At 41.4% G+C, this 25,877-nt stretch overlaps 1 protein-coding gene across 1 annotated transcript in view; it reads right to left on the minus strand.

Annotated features, from left to right (window-relative positions):
* Positions 1-3,407: 3,407 nt before the first annotated feature.
* The window catches only part of pcdh7a (protocadherin 7a), a 45,635-nt gene continuing 23,165 nt past the window's right edge, over positions 3,408-25,877 (minus strand). The window contains exons 4-5 of the mRNA XM_034688694.1: positions 9,298-9,499; positions 3,408-7,554 (exon numbers count right to left, since the gene is read on the minus strand). Of these exons, the coding sequence (XP_034544585.1) occupies positions 7,022-7,554; positions 9,298-9,499 (735 nt within the window). The 3' untranslated portion in view covers positions 3,408-7,021. The remainder of the gene's footprint in view (positions 7,555-9,297; positions 9,500-25,877) is intronic.

Here is a 25,877-nt window from a genome sequence, read left to right on the forward strand (position 1 = left end):
GCTCGGCTGTACAGATGCAGAGAGTCCCTTTAGTGTTGGAAGGTTGCAGCTCTCTGGTGGAGATGTTAACTGACTGGACATTCAAAACAGAAAAAAAGAAAGGGAAATTTCAACATATTAGATAACTTTCTTTTCTTACAAAAATGAGAACAGTGTTTCTCCATCTGTGTTTGCTTCTTTTCATTCAGAACAGTTGTCTGCTTAAGCTCCTGACAGCGTTTGACAACTCCAAAAACTATTTGATGAACTGGACGGTGCGAGAGGAGGTTAACATTCTGTGGTTTATTTCACCAGGCGCCTCCTCTGCAACATTTCCCTCTATCTTTATAAAATCAATTCAGTGCATATCCACTGGGTCTATCCCTGGAATTTAATTAAGAGTTCAAAGAAACTGGCATCTTGTTTTAGCGCGGCAGACAACTCCCTGTCCATTTATCTGCTCAATCTGTGATTTATTAACAACACCTTTTTACGGTCACCACTTAAATACGGGATGACTTACAACTAGAGGTTGATTGATATGATACCTGATGCTTTTGATGTTCCAGAGAAGGTTGCTAATACCCTTTATTGTGTGGTTTAATGATTTTTCTTTTATGTGTGTTTTTATGACTTTATAGCAGGCTGCTGAACAATTGCTCCTTCAGGGTTTGTAATGTCTGGTCTGTGTCTTTCCTGAGGACCCAAAGCTGTGGTCAGTAATTCATAATTTGCAGTTGATAACAGACTTTTATTGGAAGAGACACATGCTGGAGCTTTAATACAAGTGATTACACTAATTGGAGATAATGAGAGAACAGATTACATAGTCCTAGAATCCATGAATGGATGTTTCGGTTAAAGCTTAATCAAACATGGGATTGTTTTAAGCCATCAGCTAAAAACACAATCAGACTTTGTCAATCCTGTCCTCGGATAGCATAAATCATACAGTCTGTGATGTGAATATTAAGTTATGTGTTTGAAAATCAATTAAGTAGTCTGCAGTGGATCCTCACAAAGTGATGGGTCTGTCTGACTAGTACAGAGCACAGACCAACTTCCAGGCAGGTTGAAATGAGAAACAGAGCAGATCTAGCTTTTTGGTTTCTTGGATGTTGAAGATAAAAGAAAGTTGAACATAAAAATATGTTTTTGGTTTGTTTGTACATACATGAAAACGCAGGGCCTCATAGTGAATTTATTTGACCCAAAATGTATACGTCATAGGACTTATGTTTAGAAGTATGAGGAGCCTTGTACCAATCAAACATTTTCAAGATGGTGCTACATTTAACCTCTTTACATTCAGCAGAATAAGGATGTGAAGCCACATCCAATTAACTAAACTGACAGGTGTGTCTTTAAGGTGTACAAATCAAAAGAAATTAGCCTTAGGAGACCATGCAAATAAATCTATTTCTAGCTCCTCAATATTGGTTATAGTTTTGCAGTACATTCAAAGAAAAGGTTTTCTTTGTCTCACTCTGTCATTCACTTTTGCCATAATTAATCTGTAACCAAGGAGAACAGCTCATACCAAGCTGCAGAATAATTATTAACCCTGCAGGAGAGGAGAAGTCATACTGACTCCTGACCACATGGTGGCAGTGTTGCACACTGGACAAGACCAAACCCACACTGTGAGACTTGTCTGACATTTAGAGTCCTTCACACTAATCTCTCCTGCAGTTAACACCTCTGAAGCATTTTCAGATAAGTCCAAATTGCTCTCTACAATTTTAAAAGTTTTCTTGCAGCAGGATACAGGTGAGAAAATTCACCTTTTAAAGATAAGGTTGATAGCTTGTGCCAATTTTGATGATATTTTAGAAATGTATTCCAGTCAGCATGCGTGTGAGCCAGCTTTAAATTGACATTAACCATTAAAATAAGATTATCAAGGTGTCTTTGTGCTAAATGGAAGGATTTGGTCTCTGCGGGCTGGGCATGAAGGCTGCTTTTAAAATTGAGCCTGATGGTTTTTTGTGACCTTGGAAGCAGATGTCAATACAAGCTCCTCCTCAAGGCCAAGTTTCTCGCTTGGTCCTGCATGGGCTTTCAACCGGCATTTAACAACAAATATAGTTTGTGTTTTTCTTGTTGAAGCGTGATATTAAACAACACAACCAATCTACAATCACATCATGAAGCTAGCAGACCTTAATAGAGATGCTTTGTCACCTATTATTGATGCCGGTTATTAAAAGGAACCCTTATTGTTAACAAGTATTGAACAGGGTCAGAATCATTAGTCTATGTATCCATCTATTAAGTCTTTGTTAAGACTTGTTTGTCTGATCAGTGTTTGTTAAGATGGCATTATTGGAACAAACTAGCCTTGATCTGATGGTATCAGAATATAGCTTTTGGGAGCAACAGAGAGTTTTTTAAAGCTTCCTGCTGGGAAGCTTTGGGAGTTGAGATCAAGACTTCTGTTTCTTGTGCTTCTACAGACCAACTGTCAACTTAAGAAATTAGAATGGAGCTAGAGTTGAAGGACAATGTCTAGAGCTGTATTTGTATCAGTATGTCTGCTAAAACTGGTTAGAAAAATGATAAATGGGCAGAAGATCATAGCTAATGGGTTCAAGAATTGCACTGCAGGCACTTTTTTTCTTTTTACCTCTTTTATTGCCAACATGCACTGTTTTCCTGTTCAAACCTGTTAGCAGAAACACCAATGGACTGCATTACTAAGCCTAAGAAACTAAAGCGGTACCACCCAAAAAAAAGTTTCTCTCCCCTACAGAATCTGCATTTATATTTTAATATCATGTTAATAGAGTTTACCAATACTTTAAATAATGGATATTGGTTCAGTTGTCTATTTTCAATACAACTCATTATGCTTGTTTTTTTCAAGAATTTCAAAGTTCGCAAACGATCAGCAAATTTCATGCTAGCCCAGCAACCTAAAAGTTAATTATTTTGCTGGCACCACAAATGGAGTGATGCTTACAAGCTAGTTCAGGCAGGCACCTCACACTGCAATGATTTCCCACTTGATATGCGTCATGCTCACTTAACCTGTCAAACACTTCCTCCTTCTTTGGTGGTCCATTTAAGCTGCAAGATTTCTGGTCCACCCCTACTGCTGCCCTGGACCAGTACTGAGCTCAACCCCCCCCCAGCATCCAGCTGAAGGCTCCAACCTGGGGGTTCAGATATTTCAACACTGCTCATATTTCTGTATGTAAATTCAAACCACAAGGTGGGATGAGGTTAGATCATACAACCAACACAAACAACGATCAGATGCTGATATAAACATTTCAAACCATCAAAAATGGAGTTGTCTGAACTGTTCAAATGCTGGGGACATTTTGGGAGTAAATATTATGCATTTTTGGTCCCCTAACTATTGTTCACCTTATAGTTACTAGAGGAAATAAAAATTAAGAAATAAAAAAAAACGGACAAACACAAGTGTTTGAAGTTTTTAATGTCAAAGTCAAACTTTCACATGATTCAGCTTTGTACCAAACCTTTCATCCACAGCTCCTCTTCCTCATCATCATAGCAAATGCAATTAGTTCATTAAGTAATTACAGGAAAGGGGCAGCGGAAAAAAACAAAAAACAGAGCCAGCCCCATAAGAAAAGAAAACAAAGAAGAGGCAAATAAAAATAACAGTTTTTTTTCTCATTTTCTTCTCAAGTGCAGATTCAAAGACCTTAAGCATGCCATAGTCTGTTATGGTTTCCAGTTGTCTGTTTCTACAGTGTAGTTTTATCTGTACATGGCTATAAGAGAAACAGCACGAGGGGGATGACAGGTTCATGGTGTGCGCTGAAGTGTCTGTTTTCTAAAAAGTCTCGATTTTAGTGGGTGATGCATCTCAGACGTCGCACTCTTCTCTGTCTGTCTCCCCTCTGTGTTTTGCAGTAGACTGAAACATATTCATGTTTAAACGTGCAGTATAAAAAAGATACACACCCACACAGGTTCATTTACAAGTTCCCTTAAATCCAGATGGAAGGGTTTGAAAGGTGCCATAATGGAACTGCCTTAAAACAGCAGTTTGAAGAAAATATCTGCCACGTTGAAGAAGCAGGGCTGTGTCAAGAGTCTCTTCCAAAAACAGACAAAGTGGACGTTACTTCTTCAAGACCTTTTTGTGGGATTAAACCCAGTTATCTGGACTCTTTCTCCCAGAGAAAAGAGAGTGTGTCCTTCTGTCTCTCAGCGTCTGTACCCTGCAGGATGTTTGTGATTGTTTTCACCAATCCCTTTTCAATGTGAACACTCCACGGACAGATTAACTCCACATGTTGAGGCCTTGGGTTTTCTTTCATCCTTAGCACAGTCTCTCAATAACAGAGCTCAGTAAACAGCCATGCTGGGGATTTGAGGGCAATGACGGCTTAGGGAGTAAGTACATCAGTGGCCTAAAACGAGCTAAAAGGGGTCAGTGTCGGAGTGGTGAAGTTGAAGTCATGTACAGGTATACAAAGTTATCATGCACTCAGCACTCATCTACTTGGCTAGAGTACACCCTATTACTGTTGCAAAACTGGACACTAGTACTTCACTCCTCCCACAAATGAATCTTTCAGCTTCAGGATAGTCAAGCAGCAACAGTGAGAGGGTTTGTATGTGGCTTAATACCAGAAGTAGTTAAACATTGTCACAAATCGTACCTGAGTGTTGCTCTCTTTTACTGATAAACACTGTGCAAGCTTCAGTTAAAAGATCTTTAATCTAGAATGTAGCACATTTTTAACAAGCATGTCTCATTCCCCTTATCTGATCCCAAAGAAGCAGAAAAAGAAGGGACACACTTTCTGGCATTTTCCAGCATGTGTTACATTCGCCAATCCAGACATTAATGAGATCAGTGCAGATCAAGAGAGGAGAAAGGAAACTCATTAAGACCACAGGGACGACCTAACCCTATTATCCCTATCACACCACTGAACCACACACTGATGATGGGAATTAAGATGTGCTGGCCTCGATCCACACCCACTCTTCAGCCCAGTGCAGCAGAGTGGATGTGGAGTTGAGCAGTAGCTGCTGGGAAGGACGAACGTGAAGGAGCCTGTTATCTGTGTCGTTCAGCATAGCAGTTTTTGGGCGTGTTCAGGGGTGTGAAAAGGAGTGCAGCAGAACTCAACCTTCGCACTACATTGTGTTCTTATTTGTAGCAGCCTGCGGCACGCTTTGAGCCAACCCCTGACCTGGGAAAGTGAGATTGGAGGCCCAAGGTTAACCCCGACACTCACTGAACAATAGAAGGAACTGTTTGATCCACTGTAGCTTACTCCCTTGCCACCATCATTATCTTCTTTTCCCCATTAGCGCACACATATAGCACAGATGTATCCAAATAGGCGTGGTATACAAAAAGGCGTGTGGTTTTAAAAAGAGAGGAAAATAAGTTAGCATTATCTGTCTTTCATGCAGAGTCCTTGTTTCTTTTATCCTTTTTTTCTTACACAAATTTGGTTTTTCTATGAGTCCTACTTACAGTTTGTGGAATATCTCATATTCCCACATTGTCTTATCATTACATACAGTAGATGTCATGTTTGAAATTCCCTTTAATGTCGCCCCACACATCAGTCAGAGAGATGAATAGTTATTTAAATACATTTCATGTTTAAATACTGGCTTGAGGGGAGCAGGCAAAATGCTACAGCTAGATCAATGAGAGGCAATATGTTAAAAAATTATGATAAGAGCACATACACACATAGTGCATATGATTTTTCGCATATCTAAATATGGATTTATCGTTCTACTTATGTTTTAATATGTTGTACATGTGTGTGAGTGTGTATTTATGTATGAAAGTGAATGCAAGTTATCATATAAATTATGTTACAAAGCCACGGAATCATGTCATAAAGTGTGGCCTTATGCATATTCACATTCTGTAAATGCACTGTATGAGTTTGAGTCTACATGCTTACGTCTGTGTGTGTAAGTGTGTGCATGCTTGTATGTGTATGTGTGTGTGTTTGTGTGTTTGAAAGAACGTATACGATACATGAACAATGTCAGGATACAGTAGGTGTGCAGTGATTCAGCACCTCAGTCTACTCTGAAATGTTAGACAGCAGCAGAAAGATAACACTGCCTTTTTTATCAAATACACACATACATTATATACATACAGACTGGGTGTGAAGGCAAAACAATAAACACATATTTCACACTGTGGCACTACTGACACGCTTTGAGAACCTTGTTTTCTGAATGGTTACATTTGATTACTGTAAAAAAAAGTCTCTTTTCTCACATTGTTACAGTTTGAGTTCAAGAACAATACCTGATTTTTGATCAGCACTTTATTTCTACAGTGTATCTGTACAGTAATTGCACCTTTGTCGGTGTTTTCATACCTTGTTTATGACTTGTAAGATTCTCAGTAGTTTGATTGGTTAATATCCCCATCTTGTGTTATGATAGAGTTGATTAGGCGTTAAAAAGTTTGATTGGCTTGAATTACATCCAAATAGCTCAATCAAAGACCTGTTAACTTCTCCTCATCTATTCTGAGTGGATAAGACCTCAGTGGTTTTCCAGCAGATGGTTCACCAGTTGAGTCCAAATCTTGCCTGCTGGAGCCTCGGTGATAGTTTTTTTTGTAAGAACCGAGTCATTTATAGCATCAGGATTTACTCAGTCTCAATCTCCTCTTCTTCACACGGACCACTCTGTGGCAGAGGGTCAGGCATGCATTGGATTCAGGTAGAAAGAAGAGGAGATGAAGTTATCCTCCTCCACACTCACACATGGACATAATAGGATCATTGCCTGCGGGCAACTTTCAGCAGTAGTTAAAAAAGGTTTCTTTTTTAGAAAGTCAGAGCTCACCGAAGAGTTGATTCATCACTCGCTTAAGTTTAAGTGCCTATAAATATTAGTCAGAATCCAAAAGTTCCAATTTGATATATAGCTTATCTTTTCTGACATTTTCTCATCTTCACATGTTTAAAAGGCCGTCCAATCTGATGACCTGCCAGTAAGGTTTTAACCCTCCCTCTTTTTCAGAGAGAGATGTCGTAGTGATGATTGCTCCTTTGCAGGGCTGTCACAGGTAGACCTCGCGGCGTGACAATGTGAGGCAGGACGTGGTCTTGTAGTCCCCTCCTGTCCGCGTCAGTGGTATAACCTCTGCTTGGTTCTGGCCCTCTCCTCCTTCCTCATCTGGCTGGCGCCTCCCAAAGCCTGCGCTACTGAATGTGTCATAGGATGCGGAAGTCATCTTGCGGTTCAGAAGGTTACGGTTGTGATCACCCATGTTCCTGTTGCGGTCTCCCCTCCCCAGGGTGCCGAGAGGATCCCCATTGGCTAAGGGTAACCTCTGAGCCTCGCCGCTGACCACCCCAGGTTCTGAGCTCCCCGCGCTGCCGGCGCTCTCACTGTCACTCTCGTGGTCATTACCTCGGAGATTGTTGTTGTCGTCTCCGGGGGCGAAGGTGGACAGCCGTGGGGGGTCACTGCCATGGCGCTGGCGCCGAGGCGAACGACGAACGGGCATCCAACAAGTGTCCGAGTGGCCAAACTCATCACACTCCCTGGTGCACTTTCCTGTCAGAGCTACGTCTGGCAGCTGTCTGGCATCTGAATAAGCAAAAATAAAATGAAACATTTTATTTCTATCATTCTGCACCCTGTAAAAGTTTGAAATAAAGATACACACACAATTCAGCCATTCTCCATTCATTCACTGAACAAGGAAAAATGTAGTTAAATGACTGAGCCCTGGAAACTAGGATATAAGGAAGAAAAGAGCATTTAGTGGGAGTCAAACAGAAAAAGAAATGAGGTGATGGTTGACTAAAGAGGACGGGACATGGATTTAAAGAAATGAGGGACAAAAGGTTATAAAGGAGGGTATAGAAAATGAAAGCAGCAGAGATAGCAAGAAAATAGCTGTGAAAGCAAAATAAAAAGTGCTGACTGCTTAAGAACGTGTAAAACAAATTCCCCATGTACTACATGTCCTCAGCATTTCATGAAAGGTGAGAAATGAGGTCAAAACACTTATCAGGCATGGCCAAAAAGATGATAACTGTCATGACTTGGATTGAACATTGCCGCTTTGTTACATGCAAAGAAAATATTAAGTCACATATCAGCCCTTTAATGCCACATGAGTCTTAGGTTGAAAGGTTAGTGAGGACACCTGGGACTGAAAGCTGATGTTGTACATGGGCAGGGGTCAAAGGGCATGGTTATTACCCATGTAAAGCACTCATATTTGAATCAATACTGACATCATAATAAATGGAGACAGATCTTATAATGAAGATAGATGAGGTTAGTGTGATGCTTCTGCAAATTACAGAAAGTGTGCCATATTCCAGATAGTTAAGGGTAATAAAAGTTCATAAAATACAGAGGAATACGACTGAAAACAATAAATTCATTACATTTTTTAAAATTCCTCCTGTCTTAAAATGAAAAACAAGACATGTAATATTTATGTTTAATTCCAAACTAATTCCAATTTTGTTGCCTGCATACAGCCTCAGAATGGAAACCAAACAAGCAGATAATTAAACAGCATAATTATAACCAAGACAAAGAATCCTCTGTTCAAATCCCTCTTTCCATCTGACCATGACAGAAAACTGATTTAACTCCACACAATCCTCAAGATTTAATGCGTTGCTGAAAAGGTGGCATTTAACCCAAGAGAAGTACAGTCAGCGAGGTTACAGTGACCTTGCTTCTGTTGTTTTGCAGCTCTAGCATGTCCACATTCAAAAGAGAGAAAGAATAAATGAAAACCCTTTTTTTTGCTTCACGGAGTCCTTGACAAAGATCTGGTAGAATAGGGTAAAAACGTAATTTTGTGGGTGAAAGGAAAGATTTGGGCGGCTGACGTACCACAAGGCCACCGAGGAGCCCTTGTGCAACATGCTACACACATGCACACACACACACACACACACACACACACACACACACACACACACACACACACACACACACGCACACACACGCACACACACACACACACACACACACACACACACACGCACACACACACACGGGACAATTGATGAATTCTATTAAACATTCTTGTTGCTTGGCTGGAATAAAGGTGAGACCTTGACAGAGAGTCACATTTTTTTTAAATCTTTGTCTCTAGTGTGTGTCTGTGTGAATGAGAGTGTGTGTAATAAAAATATGCCTTTCACAGTTCAGTGCAGTATAGTATTAAAGGGGCAGGATGTGTCAGTTATCTTGTAGATGAATCTGAGAACCTCTTAACTGCAAGACTGAATGAGCTCAATAACTTTTGTTGCCTGTTTAGGATGTGTGTGTGTGTGTGTGTGTGTGTGAGTTTGCTCTGACCATTCTCCACATGCTCTTCTTCCCCCACACTGCCCTCCGGTGTGGTTCTCTCGTAGCCCTCCTCAGGCAGCGGCAGGGCTCCCAGCCGCGGCCCTGATGAGCTCTTGCTGCTCGGCGTCTCCGAGTCCTCCAGACCACTGTCATAGCAACCGCCGTCCTGGGGCTGGCTGACTACTGAGAAGGTTACCCGGCGAAGGGTCCCCTGCAGGGAACAAGCACACACACAATGCAGGATTAATCATCCAGGATTCCTAATCTGAGATTCTAAATCTGGGGGATTAGGCTGGTGGCGGGCAGGGTTTGTCCAAAGACATATTGAGATTATCTGATCGTGTTCGTCTTGATTATGAGCTTAGCTGCTACAATGGTAGGGTAATAGTCCTCAACCAATCACGGCAGTGTTTCAAAGTTTTCAGTTGGCTTTTAATCCCAGTTCAGATTAAAGCAGCTGGACAGGGGTGATGTTTACAAACCTCTGGCCTGCCTGAACACATTTATTTTTCATCTGGACTGGGTCCCAGTAGTAGCATCTGGGTGATATTAAGTCCACTCTCTGAAACACTTAGCTTATTGAAATACAAGTAGAGAGATAGTTAAAGGAAACATAGGGTGATATTTCTGTACTTCTCTGATTGTTAGCTAATCCTGTTGAAAAAACAAAAACAGCAATTTCATTAGCTAAATGTTCTAGGTTTGGACTTCCTGACTTCCATTGTTTTTCAATGAATTCCTATTTTTTTCTATGTTCTGTTTACTGTTCATTTTGCATTTCATTATGCATTGGCTGACAGGAAGAGTGTCCACAAGAGAAGTTCTGACACCATTTTCCCTCTATTACACTTGGTCAAAAGGCTACACCTTAATATTGGCCAATAGCGAGTACCACTCCCATACTAGTGCAGTAAAGATGATAATGGAGAAAAAACACTGAGTGCTACACTCTCTGGCAGCACCAAACATTACATTCTATTTTATACACCTTATCTTTTATGTAAAATAAGAAGATGTTGAGGAAATCCAGGTTGTTTTGATACCAGATTTTTGCATTGACTGTCATAGTCATTTATACCCTTAATTGTTTTTTTGGGAAATACTGAAGGCTGACACCAATCAGTAACAGAATAACTCTCAGAGTTAAGATTATTGGGATCTGATTAGATAGAAACATTTAGAAAATGGAATTGTAAAAGCTTGAAATTTAACTACAAGGCTCTGAAAGGAAGCTGCTCTAAACACTGTGAACTCAAACAAACAGGCACTCCCCCAAGAGTGACGAATTTCCAAACCCTGTAGTGGAAGCATCGTTGATTCGGCTACATCGCCCATTATTCACTCAAACTGAGCATCACACCTGCTGCTATACCAACACACACAAATCACCCCAGTACATTTAGCAGAACAGTTTTCACTTTGGAGAGGACAAGAAGGCTTATAAAAGTCCATGCTGAGAGAATATCAGAGAGAGTTAAATGACTCCGTCTGGCCGGGAGGGATCACTCTGCGACAGGGAGCCCATTTCTATACAACTACCCCCCTATCTCCTGGCATACACATTTATCTGCTCGGAAAAATTACGACCCTTTCAATTTAGATCTGCTTTGAAACGTGCAGCGAACAGAGAGGAAGTGAGGGAACAGAGGGAAGACGCAGATTAGGGCGGAAAAACTTCAGCTCTGAACGTTGCCTCGGGATAATCTGCAGGGAAACTGATGGACGGCTGGCATGAAAGCCAAACCCTGAACCAATTCTTCTTTTTCTCCCGGAGAAAAAGGAAACGTTTAAACATTTCACCTCCTGAACGTGCAAGACAAGACAAGACAGGAACAACAGTGAAATTAATTAAGCAGAAGTGGGAAATGAACGAAATACTTGTTTCTTCCGCCATTTCTGAACAAGGTTTAGAGGAGAGGAGGATGAGAGAGAGTTAATCAGACAGCAGGGAGCACAAGCAAGACTAAGGAAGAGGAGGAAGACTTATTAGAGTCTAATGGGAAAGCTGCAGTTCTTGGAAACTCAGTGTCTTCATCTTAACTCTCTACAGAGAGAGCGATGTATTTTTAGTGAAGATGAAGCAGTCCAACCTCTTTTCCACCCGTTTAGACTAGGGGGAAATGGCACAGAGAGGGAAAAGTGGGTGAGAAAGTATAAGTGGGTGAGAACACAGAGCAGAAGGGAACATGGGAAGGATCCTTTTTGTGTTTTTGCAATGAGAAAAATAAGTCATTTGTTCCCTCCCCATGATAAGTTTGTGTTTTCAGGTCAGTGATGCCTACATCATAACTAATTCCTTTATTTCTCCAATTAACAGGCTGTCAAAACTTTTATTTGTAGTGTTTCAGCATTCAGGCTAAAGGCCTTTTCATGATCACAGAATTATTATTTCATGGTAATAATCATCATGGTTATTTCAGATCACAAGTCAACAAGAGAATCATTTCTCCACAGACTTTTTCTCTGCAGCCTTCTGTTCGAATAAACAGTTAAAACAGATAAACATGAAATAAGGGACTTGTTTGGATTATTGTTAGTCCTAGCTTGTCCCTCTCATGTATTGCCAATATAGTTGAGTCACTGTCACTCTTTGAAACAGCCAGGAGGTCTTTTTAAAACACTAACTGTGTTCTAATCTATTTACAGAACCCCCAAGCATTTTAACCCATCTTACAATGTGACCAGACACTTCTCTATCTTCAATCATTTTCAAGTAACATCGGTATGAAATGATGTTTATTTCCTATTTCTTATATTTGATCCAAATGTAACCCTTTGTTTTTCTTATGTCTTAGAGAGCAGCAGATACATGTGCCTTGTATTATGTTTTGTGCACATAAGTTGTTATTAAATGGTTAATAATGGCATTTTATGAGAAATTATAGCAATTCACGCCAAGTAGAATCATTACCATTTGTGGGCATATAATTAACTTGTGTGTACAAGATACAAATAGACACCTTATGGGACTTCAGGGCCTTTGTGGAATAAACATTTGTGTGCAACAGACACAATCTTTTCACCAAATACATTCATAACAACAGCATTGTTAATGTCTACAGTTGTCTGAGACTGTTCTATACTAAGCATGCTAACATGCTTACAGAGACAAACTAACAGGGGAATTCCCCCCTCGTTACACATTTGCCATGTTTACTGTGTTACCATATTAACAAGTGCCTATTTTGATGAGATTATCATAAGCTACAGCTGATGCAAATGGTATGTCGTTAGCATTGTCCCGTTAAAATCCAGAATATAAATTGCGGTGGTAAGATGCAGCCTTGGTAAAAAAGGTTTGAACAGTCTAAACTGAAGACCTTCAATTCAGTGAAGTCCGAATTAGCAGTACTTGTTCTAGTACCATCAGTTATTAGCATCCTGCCAGCTAGCAGTTTGGTAGTTGCTCTGATAGTTGTGATTCGCAGAGACTCACATCAACCCCCTCATTGCACTGCAAAGCACTCTCTAGCTTCTGCATGCGCCATCTTCTGGGTAAAATACCATAACACCATAAAACACCTCTCTCTGCATTTTTTACTTGCAGATTGATCACATGCGTGTTTAGGACACAGCTCACTTTTTAGGTGACAAAAAAAGGTATCAAAGAGTGTCTTACACAATCAGTGTGCTGTGATAGGCCAAAGTGCTAAAGTAAAATCTTGATCCTTTGGAGGGAATAATACAATCTATTACAAAAATGTTTGAGGGAACCAAGAATATCTTGACCCAATTTCATTACACTGAATTAATCACTCGTCCAGAAATTTTACTTAAAGTAAAAAATATCTGAAACTAAACTAAGTCAGTTGTTCCTCCAGGTCTATGGGATTCATTCTCTGGGAGCCATAAATAAGTGAAAACATTTCATGGACTACCAGTTGTTTAGATTTTTTGGCCTAGATGGAAATAGTTGTGTACCTAGATAACCTTAATCCCTGCTTCTAGCATGTCAAAACAACATCTGAAATTATTCAAAAGTCAACCCAGCATTCATTTCTCTGAACAATTAGAGCATAACTTTGTAACTTCCATTGTATAACACAAGGAGCACAGACTGAGGATGCGTTTGCTTTCTGAATGTAGAGATCCAGCCTCGGCTTCAGGGCAGGGTTGATTGACAGACAAAGAGAGAGTTACTTCAATTGGAGGCCAGGTGCTGGTTGTGTGTGTATGTGTGTGTATATGCCTGTTTGTTCAGTAACAGAATTCTGTTCAGCTATGATTCCATCTAATTCAATTTCCCTCTAACCCTCTTTCTTGCCCGAGCTGCCCCCTTTCATTCCTTCGTCCTGATAATTTTATTTGCTATTTCTCTCCTTCATCCTTCCTTCTTTCTGCTGATCTTGCTGTCTCTGCTGTTCTGAGCAATAACTCTCCCCCTTTCATTCTTTGGCTCTTCCCCCTCCTCCCCTCCCCTCTCTTCTTCTATGCCAGTCAGCTTTATGATGTGGCGATCGATGATGTGTCCTTGACCTCGTTATGAGTCCCTCTCCTCGTCCCCACAGCGGGCTTTATTGACCCATAACTCCTCTTCACTCTTTAACCCTTTTCTCTATTTTTCTCTCATTCTCTGTGGTCTCTGTCGGGAAGAGTTTAGCTCATTAACTAATCTCTCTTCTTTCAAATGGAGCCAAATCCCACATTTTGGCTCTTTTAAGTAATTTTACTAAATGCACACATTCTACACATTCTGCCTATCCCTCTGGATTCATACATACTTGGATCAAAATATTTGGATCCAAATATTTTATTCATGTACACCTTTTATGCTTTTACCTGAAGTGTATCGCTTGTTTTTATTTACACTTGGTTTTACAGCTACTTAGAAAAACAGAAAAGCTGTATCCCCAAGCACCTTGATTTTCCCCACAAGCACTCTCAGAGAACAAAGCATGTCTGTGTGTTCATACGCGCATGCTTTCAATTATTTATCTGAGCCAACGCATTTAAAGACCGATATCCAAAAAGTGTATTGCAGGTCGACATACATTCACACATGAGGACGCACACACAGATGAATTAGCTAAGGTCCAGTGTGGTCTATGAAATGGTGGCTGATGGAATATTAATTGAGTTTGACGGGGGACATAAAAAACCTTCCCCTTAATCTGACACGGGCCATTACAGTTCAATACTGACATGGGAGCTTTACTCATCTGCGCAGCACGGTGTGAGAGTGTTACAGTGGGTGTGTGTTGATTTGTATGTGTGTCACTGTACTGTAAGAGCACATGAGTTTCCTGATACAGTACAGTATTATTGAGAAGTTATTTTGGGCACAGCTGTGTGAATCAAACAGAGGCATGATGGGTTTGAACTCAGAATAAACTTAACCATCTGAATCCTGTGTCTCTGAAGATCCTGTGTGAAGAAAAAAAAATCCTAATATAGCTTTCATTTCAGGGCCAGAGCATGCTGCGGCGCATGTGTGTGTGTGTGTGCTCATATGCTTATGCGTGCAAGTGAGACTTCACACCTTAATGTTTGTGTTTTATTGCTGCGTTTGAGTGTGACACTTTCAAAGTCTGCAAGATGTGTTATGTCAGCCGGTGAGAATACACGCGTGTGTGTTTGCGGTGTGAAGATGTGCGTGTGCGTGTGTGCATGCCCGTGCAGGTTGGCTCAGTCATCAAGGTAATTAGTGTGTAAACCTCCTTGCTGTCGGTTCAAAGAGAATTAACGAGCTCTGGTTAATTAACAGTCTCCCTCTCTTCTTGTTACATGTGTCCGCATATTCAACACATGTGTATGTGTTTGTGTGAGCGGGTGTGTGCATAGGTGCAACATCTGCACATCTGACTCTGCCTGTGTGAGCACATTTGGATGTGAGTGTGTGTTTGTCTTTACCCTGCTACACTCTGGTCCGCATAATGAATTGACAGGATGCGGCTTATGCATAAACCAGAACTACAAATATGGTTGTAGGACGAGAGCCACATTTCCCTTTGGCTCTGTGTTCACTCTCATTAAGTTTGACACCATCTGGATACACTGTATAATAGCTGATTTTATAATTTATTAGTTTGTTTTATATATTATACTGCTTACTTCCTGTATTTTATTCCTAGCAATGCACATATTTGTTCATCCATTCACTGAACTCAGAGTCCCATTGCGTGCAAGCAGGGAGAGGATGTCATGAATTATACATCACTGAACCTAGTGCACACAGGAAAACATTTACTGTATATCTTACATATACCACAAACTACTTTACAGCAGGCCAAGTACAGACATTATAACTCATTCTCTACAAATACAAGTGTATTTTAATTAACATTGCTGATGCTGAGTTTTTGTACCATTGGTTTCCACTGACACTATATGAATGCTTTTCTGCTCCTGAGTTGATGTTTGATCGAGTGAATGTAGCCAAATGAAATGATTGTGTTCAATAATTACATGTAAACAGCTTTAAATCTTTAATTACAGAAATTATGAGTGTTTTTTCTTGCCTGCTTGCATCTGTTTATTAAAAATGTAATAGACTGTGGAAGAAAGAATTAATTTAATGACTCAGACTGAGGGATAATACTTCTCATACTAGCATTTCATGAATGTTCGTCAGTTAAGACGCTGCTTGTTAGCTTGTCTGATAGCATGCTGGACAGCTTTACAAGTGATGGATCATGTTTTGCGTCTTTCTAAACCCAGCATCCAACTCTCATCGTCCTTCATGCTGCTGCGTGTTTGTATTAGTAACCAAGCTTGCAAAAATAAGCAACTGGAGGTAGAATGGATATCTTCTCTTCCTTGATGGCTGTGTTTTTTGTGCTGAAACAGGCAGGAGTTGGACAGGTTTATGAGCCAAGTGTCAATCAAGCCGACACCTGACATCCCATTAGCAATCACTCCCTGCAGACACCTGAAATTTTCCCAACGTTGACTGGGGAGTGTAGCTCTGCGTGTTAATATCCCTGCCTGTTGTCCTTCACTGGTGATTTCAGCCTGTGGACACGTGATATTTGATGCCAAGCATCAATTTTTTTTAACAGTGGCTATTTTCATGCCAGAAATAGGATTGTGGGCCCCTCCAGGGATACTGACAGTCTGAATTAAAGGGCAGACTTATAGAATTCTTTAAGTGGCTTAACGTTAAGCTCCAGTGGGACACAAAGTGTAGTTCAATAAAATAATTAGTCTACAAAAAAACAGAATCTGATAAGTGCGTAAAGAATATTTTGACACAGCTTTCAGGGAAGTGGATAGTCAGATATCTGATATTCAACCCAAGATCAATGAGACAGTCTATTTTTATCATCAAAAATATGTCACCTAATCCTGTTTCATCATAATGTGATAGCTTATTTACACCATGAAAATAATAAAGCTGATAAAATGTCAGTCTTCTGCATACCACAGCTATAACTGTGCAGAGTGTGTAAGGTGATATTGCGCTATGCTACCACGGTGCACAATGAAAACTAATATGCTTTTGTTGACACCACGCCGATATAGTCCAGACTTCATAACTGGAATGCTGATCAGTCAGGATGACCTTTGCCTCTGCTGGCTTGTTTTGACTTGGGCTGTTGCGAGTGCAGCCAGAAAACATGGATGTGCTGTTGAATAAATTAAGGCACTCATGACAATTCAGATATAATTGAAAAATCATGAGTAGGTATTGATCTATTCTTTATCTATTCATATCATTGAGCAGGTTTGCCGTCACTTTGCATGTAAAAAAGCTTTGTGCGAAGACCACACAGGATCGATTCAGGCCATTGTCTGATTCATATCTTCAATGACTGTGTGAAAGATCTTTGTGTCTCAACCAATTAGACTATCATCACATACTTTTCTGTGTCCCTATGCCACTCATTACTATTTTTTCAAACCATTTTTATTGTGCTACCGTCTTGTTTCTCATACCCACTCCAGATGTCTCATTTTATCATTTCAGCGGGATCTTTTTGCACCTCATGTGTGATCTTGAGGGGTGACAAATCACAAGTGTAGTGTATTGTTGGTGTTTTTAATCTCATTTACACAAACAGCTTAATTCATCTGTGCTTTTTAGAATCTTGCTTCAACACTTCTGTGTTGTGTTTCCTTGCAGTGCCAATAAGGCCAAGCAATAAAACAAAAGCAAACTTTGATGAAGCGGTTTAGTCAACCGGTCGAATTTCTTTGTTCTTTAGCTACATTTGTTCAGTAATCTTTTGAAACCTTTTGCTTTCATCTGTTAAGTTATGCATCAAAGGCAACACGGCGGGGAAAAAGTGAAGTCTACTGACAGGAAACATCTCGTAGGAGCTGTGTGAAAAGGACAGATGTGTTAACAATTCATTCGTAGCTGATATATTTACACTGGTTATTCAAATGCAGGACTGATGTGACTGTATGTGTGACCTAACAACCTTACAAGAGTGACGTGTGCAGTGCTGGAATGCAGTTCCCGGAGGCTACGCTGAAAAGAGCAGATGTCCTGTTTACAGACTGCAGCCATTAAGTCCAGCAGACAGGTAAAGACAAGAGTCGAGAGACTGCGTAGGAGAGAGAGAGAGAGAGAGAGAGAGAGAGAGAGAGAGAGAGAGAGAGAGAGAGAGAGAGAGACAGAGACAGAGACAGAGAGAGAGAGAGAGAGAGAGAGAGAGAGAGAGGACTGCAGATGATGAATAAAACAACTGATAAATGGATGAATGAGCTATAAAAGAAAAGGCTGTTCATCAGCATGGGTGGCAGGGTAAACTATAAAAGGGACGGACTTGTGGAAGTCTACATGACCGCAGCCTGTCTGAGGTGGAAATGAAGAGACAAAGAATGTCGTTTAGGGGAGAGAGACGGGGGGACTGTTGTGGTATTCGCAGAATGCAGAAAACGCTTTGGAGCAGGTTGAAACTCAGCTCAGGGAGGGATGAAGGAATATGAGCAGCGTTTCTTCAGCTGTCTGACTCGCAGATGTTCATGAGCCAAGGCGCCTTGTAACCACAACACACGCACACTCTCACAGCTTTCCACACTGATATCTAAAATCCACACATTAGGCACACCTGCATGCTCAACACATGCACACACACATTTATAACTATGCAGTGTGGATGTTGCAGTGGGACCACCTCTGCAGTAAGAGCAATCCACCCTTCTCCATGCTTCTGATTTTTTTCCTTTCCATATTTCTCTGCACCTTCTCACCCTTCTTTCTTCCCCCTTCATCTTTTTCCCTTCATCCCTCTTTTTCTGCAGACCCCCCCACCCCATTCCCTTATCCCCTATCCCTGTCTCAGTCTCTCTCCCTCTCCCTCTGAATTGCTCCCTCTAGAAGCAGGTGATGTAGAAGGGTGCTCAGCAGTATCTGACTATCAGGGCCTGACTCTGTGAGAGGAATGATAATCACTGTGCTGCACTGCAGAGAGAGAAAGAAGAGAGAGAGCGACGGAGAGACAGGGAGAGAGAGGAGAGGGGGCATGAGGTAGAGGGAAAAAAGGGGGGCAAATGCGGCAGTTGAAACGAGGGGGCAAAATAATGTTGAGGGGAGGAGGAGGGAGTGCGACAGCGAGAAGGGAGGGAGACAAAGAGGGGAGAGAAAGAAAGTGAGGAAGAAAGATCAGGAATTGAGTGCTGCTTTTGTAGCATATGCCCCCCTCTCCTCCTCTACTCCCCCTATCTGTCCCCACACCTCCAACAACACCACCCCTGCCACAACAATAGCTTGTAGTACAGCAGCCCCGTGGTACGAGTGGGGAGCCTTAGCCTTGTGTTTGAGCACCAGAGAACATTAACTGCAGCAGCGAGGTCATCTGATCAGCACTATGCGGTGCCTCTCTTTCTCTCTCTTTACTCCTCTTCACACTGCTGCAGTCTGGCTGCTGGCCCCCCTGTGGTTGCCAGTGGAAGAACTGGCCAGGCTGTGCACCCACACGCCTGTCCCGATAAACACTTTTTAGCAATCTATGTATGTAATTTGCTGGAGCTCTCACGACCATAAATCACTCTCTCTTACTGGGAGCAATTAAAGCCGAAACCCTGCGGTCACTGCTTATTATCAATGCCCCATCTAGTTACTGTAAGTGTGTGCGTGTGTGTGTATAGTTTGTTTGTGGGGATGTTGTGTATTTTTGTACCAAGAGAAAGAACGGAAAAGAGAGGCTGCTTCACCACATGCGGGTTCTACTGCATCGCCATCCACCACAGCTTTGTTAGCATCAAGCTGTCCACTCTGGCATTGAGCTTTCTCCCTTCTCCCTGCCTCCATCTGGGCTCTCCACCCTGCAGATACACATTGAAAATCACTGACTCTATTCACAGCATTAGGCCTTTGAAATGTTTATCCCTTTTGTGTAGGCCGTGCCTGTCCATAGGGGGAAAAACAAAACGGCAACAAAAAGCTCATAGAGGGAGACGTAAAGCGAGGCTTACCGGACAAATGCCCATGATTCAGATTAGCCCCTTTGTTGTTGTGGTTTTTGTGTGTGCGTGTGTCTACACGTGATGATCATCGCTTTCCACCGCTAGTCACTAAAACAGTCATTGCTTATAATATCCATGACAGGAGTCATTGTGAGGAAAGATGCAAACAGGATGGTGGTTTACAACTGGCCTTCTGTGTGGGAGCGTGAGTAAGAAACACCATACATATGCATGCCTGCTATTTAGATGGCATTTACTGCCCAATCTGTGAGTGTGTGTGTGTGTGTGTGTGTGTGTGTGTGTGTGTGTGCCGGGACCATTAGTCTAATAGTATGCGTGTTAGGAACAGGCTTTTCCCACCCACTGCTACTGTCCATTAAGGGTGACCAGAGGAGAGTGAACAATAGCTTCACTGTGGGGGCCAGTGTATGAAAGAGTAAAAGTGAGGATGAGGCTTAAGATACGTAGTCTAACACACAGGGGCTGGTAGACACACGCTTACCAACACACACACACATACACACAGAAACAACCTCCCTGTTGAGAGTGATTAGGAGTGCTGCTGTGAACAATAGACAGAGTCAATAAAGGACCTCAGAGACATCCGGATACAAGAGCAAGGTCTCTATCCTCGCCTCCTTCCCCCCTCCCTCCTCCACCTCCGTTTTCTCTTCTCCATGTTTCCTCTTTCTCTGCATCCTGTACACCTTCTCCTCTTTCTGTATCCCTTTCTTTTTCACTCCACTAAAACCGCAACTCTCCCCCTCTCTCCTCAACTCTTTGAATCATAGTTATTCTGATACAGATAGCAGTTTCAAAATGCTTAAATGCAGAATAAGGTTTCGGCGAGCACATCTTCCTGTGCACTGATCTGATTCTGTAATATATATCTCTGAATAAAATCAACTTGTTTAGCTGGGAATGGAGGTATCATGACCATTATCAGTCCCTCCTGTTTTAGAGCAGTAGAAGAGCTCTGATTTCAGGCCATTTATTACCCATAAGGCTCTCACATATTGCCAGTTCAAGGCAAGGTTTTTACAATGTGCAATGCACGAAGGCTTAATGGTGAGGTGAAGTCCTCCACCTCTGATCTGCCGTAGGCAGTAGTTACAGAGGTGTAATGGGTGGTGGATGGTGGCAATGTGTAGCGTCAGAGCTGGAAGGGTAGTGTGTATGTGGAGCTCCTGCTGTGTGTTTACACATCATGCCTCTTGCTTTGCAATATTGCAATGTGAAACTACAGGATACTAATATTTCACTGTTGTTGGGTTCAATGTGTAAGTTCTTAAGGCTCAATGACGGCAGAACTTTGTTACAGCACTGTTGCGAAATTGCTATGTTTTAACGGCTCTAGATAGCAAACAATAACAGCATAGCATCAAGTAGTGAGTCAGAGCTTGCCGTGCTAAAGCAGTGTCAAGTTAAGAATCAGTGCTTCTCTAATGCTATGCTGGACAAGGCTTGTGCAGCTTCTACCATTACCTTAGCTTGTTTATAGGTGATCTGCTCATGCTTAGTGTAAAGAATACTTTACTGTTAGAATATTTTAAGTTGAGCCAAGTAATCCTCATAAGACTCCTCCTAGCCAACATTAGCTGATATGGTTATTTAAACAAGTGAAAACACTGAATAAAACCACACCATGCCCAAATCAACGCTTCTATAACGCTCTTCAGCAATCATACAGATCTGTCCGACAAATTGTCTCGGAAAGGAATTACATATATTCCTAGATTCATTTATTTATGTTCCCTTCAAATGAGTGACTTTCAAACTAAATAATTGAAGAGAGCTCTCAGTCAATCATACTGAGAGCCAAGCAACACAAAAACGATGCTTTTCAACTCACATCCAAACAGGATTAGTAGTACACAATTGTTATTTCTTCAGTCTTGCGCAAGTATTGTATCAGTACTCTGTATTTGATATGTAAATACAAGTTGGTAACAAACAGATGGAGTAAGAAAATCTCTACTTTTATATGTCACATCCAACCAAGTCTGCCTTACTGCCTTACTCTCATTTTTTTATGTCATCTCCATCATTCTTTCTATGTCTCTCCCTCTAGCATCCACTCTGACTCCTTTGTGGCGCTCCTGTCTTTTGTAAAATGGGCGGACGGGGTTGAGCTGACAGAGGCTGACACGCTGCAATGCCACGGCAAACTGAAATCCATCCTGACAGTTTAGAATCAGTGTCACTCACTTTGCAAGGTTAAAGATAGCTTCGCCTAATGTGCTGTCAGACACAGGCAAGCATGTACACCACATGGGCCTTACCACGTAAACACCATCACAAACACACCTGTGAGCTTAAGAGTGTGCTCGAGGTGCAAATACACACACAATCATGCATGCTTTTGAACCCCACCTATGACCTAAAACCGTAATCCGGCATATCTGCGTATGACTATTGGATTATTCTGATGTGTGCATGAGTTGAACCCCGTCTAGGCCCTATCACCCCCGTGACAGACACAGTGCCACAGAAATGCCTCGGGGCGCCTCGCCCAATGTCTTGACAATAGTCTCAGTGTGTGTGAGTGACTCTGGGACACAGAGGGGGCGTTATACTTCGTAGACGATACGCACGCATGCACCCACACACACACAAACATAAAAGAGGGAGGACAGTGCACTCTTTCTCCCCCTCTGTGCTATTGCACACTCCCTCTCTCCCTGACGCAGAGACTCAATCATTCTCACACTCTATCTCCTTTGACGCAGAGGAAAAACATAAAACAACTGCTACCTCCCTCTCACTTTTTTGGTGGTGTATGTGCGTATGTGTGTGTGTGTGTGTGTGTGTGTGTGTGTGTGTGTGTGTGTGTGTGCATGTGCGGACACAAGACTGTATAATTAATATTGCTTTCATTTCTTTGAGCTAAGAAGTATGCTTTTGGTATGCAAACAGACTTCTCGCACATGAGTGTGCTTATGTGTGGCGATTGTGTGTATGTGTGTGCGTGTGCTGTTCGATACACCAGAGACCGAGTGCAGAGCCGGGCCATTGAGCGGAAGGAGGAGAGTTAATGAGAAAGCAGGGGAGAATTCAGTCCGTTCCCATCGATAACCTCACACCACACTTCAAGCGTATACGTACACTGGCTCCAGTTTTGAAATCCCCTTTGAAAATTATGGTTCAGCATTAGGGCTAAAAAATGACTCCACTGAAGTCACATCCAGCAGAGTTTCACAGAGCTGAGCCTTTTGCTGAGGAGTCGGCCTGATTATTATGCGACTCCTGGCATTAAAAAAATGTTTAAAAATGCAAATTATTCCACTGCAGTAAAAGAGTTAAGCAGCAGCTGAAAACATAATGTTTTTGCATACTAAACTACAGGTATATACTGCACTAATTAGTTATAATGAGTCAATGTATTTCCTCCCACCAGTATATTAAAGTATTTCTATTTCAGCTGGTTGCACAGCTTCATAATGTGTCACTTGGGGGTATAAGGATTTAAGGAATGTATAATATATAGAAACGATGTTCAAAATCTGTTTCACCTCATTTGCTTCTTATGTGAGATCATTTTGAGACTTCAGGAGGAGAGTTTATTGTGTTCAGGAGCCATACATGTTTAAAAGTCCTGTCAAAAAAGAACTATTTCAGTCAGTGTTGACCCTGTCACAGATTTTTAAACTGACTGAATAAGGACTTAGTCAATCACAGTTTTTGTATAAGCTGAATTGCTTGTTTGATTCAACTAACAGTCCAAAACCAATTCTGATATCAAAGAAAATGATGAAAACTGAATATATTTACACTTAAAAAGCCATAGCTTTTCATTTTTTGCACTTTATTTGGAAATGACTGTTAACAAGTAAGTGCAAATGTGTTGAAATTAAGTTTATTAAAAGCAGATTATTGATTTAATACTAAAAGCTGGTCTTTGCTACTGCTCTTGCTTGTGTTGCTCCACTGTGAAAACTGTAATCTCCACAGTGTTGATTTTTCATTAACCATAGCACAAACAGTCCTCATCTATGCTTTAAGTGAATAAATCTTTGTGGTAATATTTTTGGTTTTTGAAGGATTATGATTAAAAAAAGGGGAATATTTGGGCTGAAAAATCACAAAGATTGATTGAACAGCAAAAAAAACACCTACTACTGCATTATATTTACATGATGCATGGAAAAGCTTTGACTTTGAACCAACACTATGTAGACGGGCTCAGGCGAATGTCTACACAAGCTAGGTCATGCTGTGTGTAAATTGGTTTCCTAACAATCCCAATTCTCTGATTCAAATTCTACATAAAGCGCCATAAGGGAGAAGAGATGAATTATTGACTCATTTATAATGATCATGCCATGTGAGAGTAACGCTACTTTGTAAAAGTCACTGGAGCTTCGACACGCACATAAAAATAACACCAGTTTCTTTGATATTCAATTAGCAGTTTAGTCAATAATTTGAAATTCATCGTTTGATCACTCTGGAAACCACAGTGCTACTGCTACTGCTTTGTGGTACAGATCTACTTAAAACGTGGCCAAGCTGCAACGCTTGACTTCTGCCTTTTAGAACATTCAGGAAAAAAGGAGGAGAAAAAAAAAACCACGGAGAGCATGTTGAGGTGAAATTGTCAATTCGACATATTTTTGATGGAAGGCTCCCTGCGACGGCTCTGCTGGATTTAAAAGGGCCGTCGTCAGCAGAGGCCGGCATTAAGAAACACTCACACACATCTAAGTCTAATCAAAGCCTGCTCTTTTTAACAGCCGTGAAAGCTTTCATGTTAACACGACACCGCGACCAAAGCTTTATTCATGCTTCTAAAAAAGGGACTGACCGGTCAATGAGTATGCGTGTGTGCCTGCACCTGACAATGCAGCATATCTGTGTCAACACACTCTATCCTTTCCTCTCATCTTACCTCCGATACTGTGTGTGACTCCCCCGACCATGCATACATTTTCAGTGATCCCCACTTACGTTGTGTGCACTATCTGTTTGTAAAAACAGGGATGTCTATATTTTCTGAGCAACCTCAGATTGTTGGCTTTCCTTTATCCATCCAATTAGAGGTTGCCGTTTCATCCCCATGGAAACCTTTTTGGGACTCTAATTGGAAGGTAGATTTGCATGGCTTTGATTAAGAATGTTGTGTGGGCTCTTTTTAAGTTTGTGAGGTTGTGTCTGTCAATGCAAGTGACATTTCATTTGTGTTGGTTTTATCTCCTATAAACAGCTGTTGGTCAACATCCTCATAATATCTCTGTATTTGTGCAACAGGAGAAGAGAGCCTTTTAAATAATGCATGTCTGACTTGTACCTGTGCAGTGTTGGCCCATTAAGAAGCAGGTTTACTGTAATGCTGTGCCATTACTGTACTTTATCAGGAGCAAGCCATTGATTTAAAGTGCAGTTTGATTTATCAGAGTTCTATTTGTTTTGTCTGCATCTAGACGGGTAAAAATAAACAACATATCTTAGATTTTATGGGTGAAGGCAGCAGTTGAAGTTATTCATTTGTAGTGTTTCCTCAGGAGACAGTCAAAGGAAGTGTGATGTGAATGTGTGATTATATAGTCCGTGTAAGAATGTGTGTCTGGGGTTACACAGGTCAATCTATTTCATGCCTGTGTTTGAAGGCACCTAGGGGGTTTCTCTCCAAAGGCTCAAATGGTTGTATTTCAGCTCTCCCTTTGCGTGTTAGTGTGTGCATGTATAGGTAGGTGAGTGTCTCTTATCAGGTCTATTTCTGATATGAACAGGCCAGTGGGGATGAACATGGATCAAAACATGCACACACACACACAGTGCACACGCACAAACATGCATGCAGACATACATTGAGAGAGGTTTTAGTCTACCTTATAATATGGAGCACTGCTGCAGGGGGAAGCCTGCCCACTCACATTTATGTAACTTTTTCAACAGGGCAGGTAGACAGCTCTCATTCTATCTGTCTCGCTTTCACGCCACACACAAACACATACACACTCGCACCAAAATAGCCTGAAGAGTTTAAGCTGGCTCTACCCACAGAACGCACCCTCCCTCCCACCTATTCTCTCCTGTCTCCATCTAACCCCAGACCCAAATACCTAATTTCTATCTTTTTCACCCCATCTCCTTCTTCCCTGCACCGCCTCCATCAGCCCTCCACCCCAAGGCGATACCAGGAACACACAGTCTGATTTTGTAACTTCACATCTCCCTGTATCCTGCCTCTTCACTTGGTCGCTTCATTCCTCTTCATATCCCAGCCCAACACTCAT

This window comes from Notolabrus celidotus, chromosome 7 (genome assembly GCF_009762535.1).
Source record: "Notolabrus celidotus isolate fNotCel1 chromosome 7, fNotCel1.pri, whole genome shotgun sequence".
In the NCBI taxonomy this organism is placed as follows: Eukaryota; Metazoa; Chordata; class Actinopteri; order Labriformes; family Labridae; genus Notolabrus; species Notolabrus celidotus.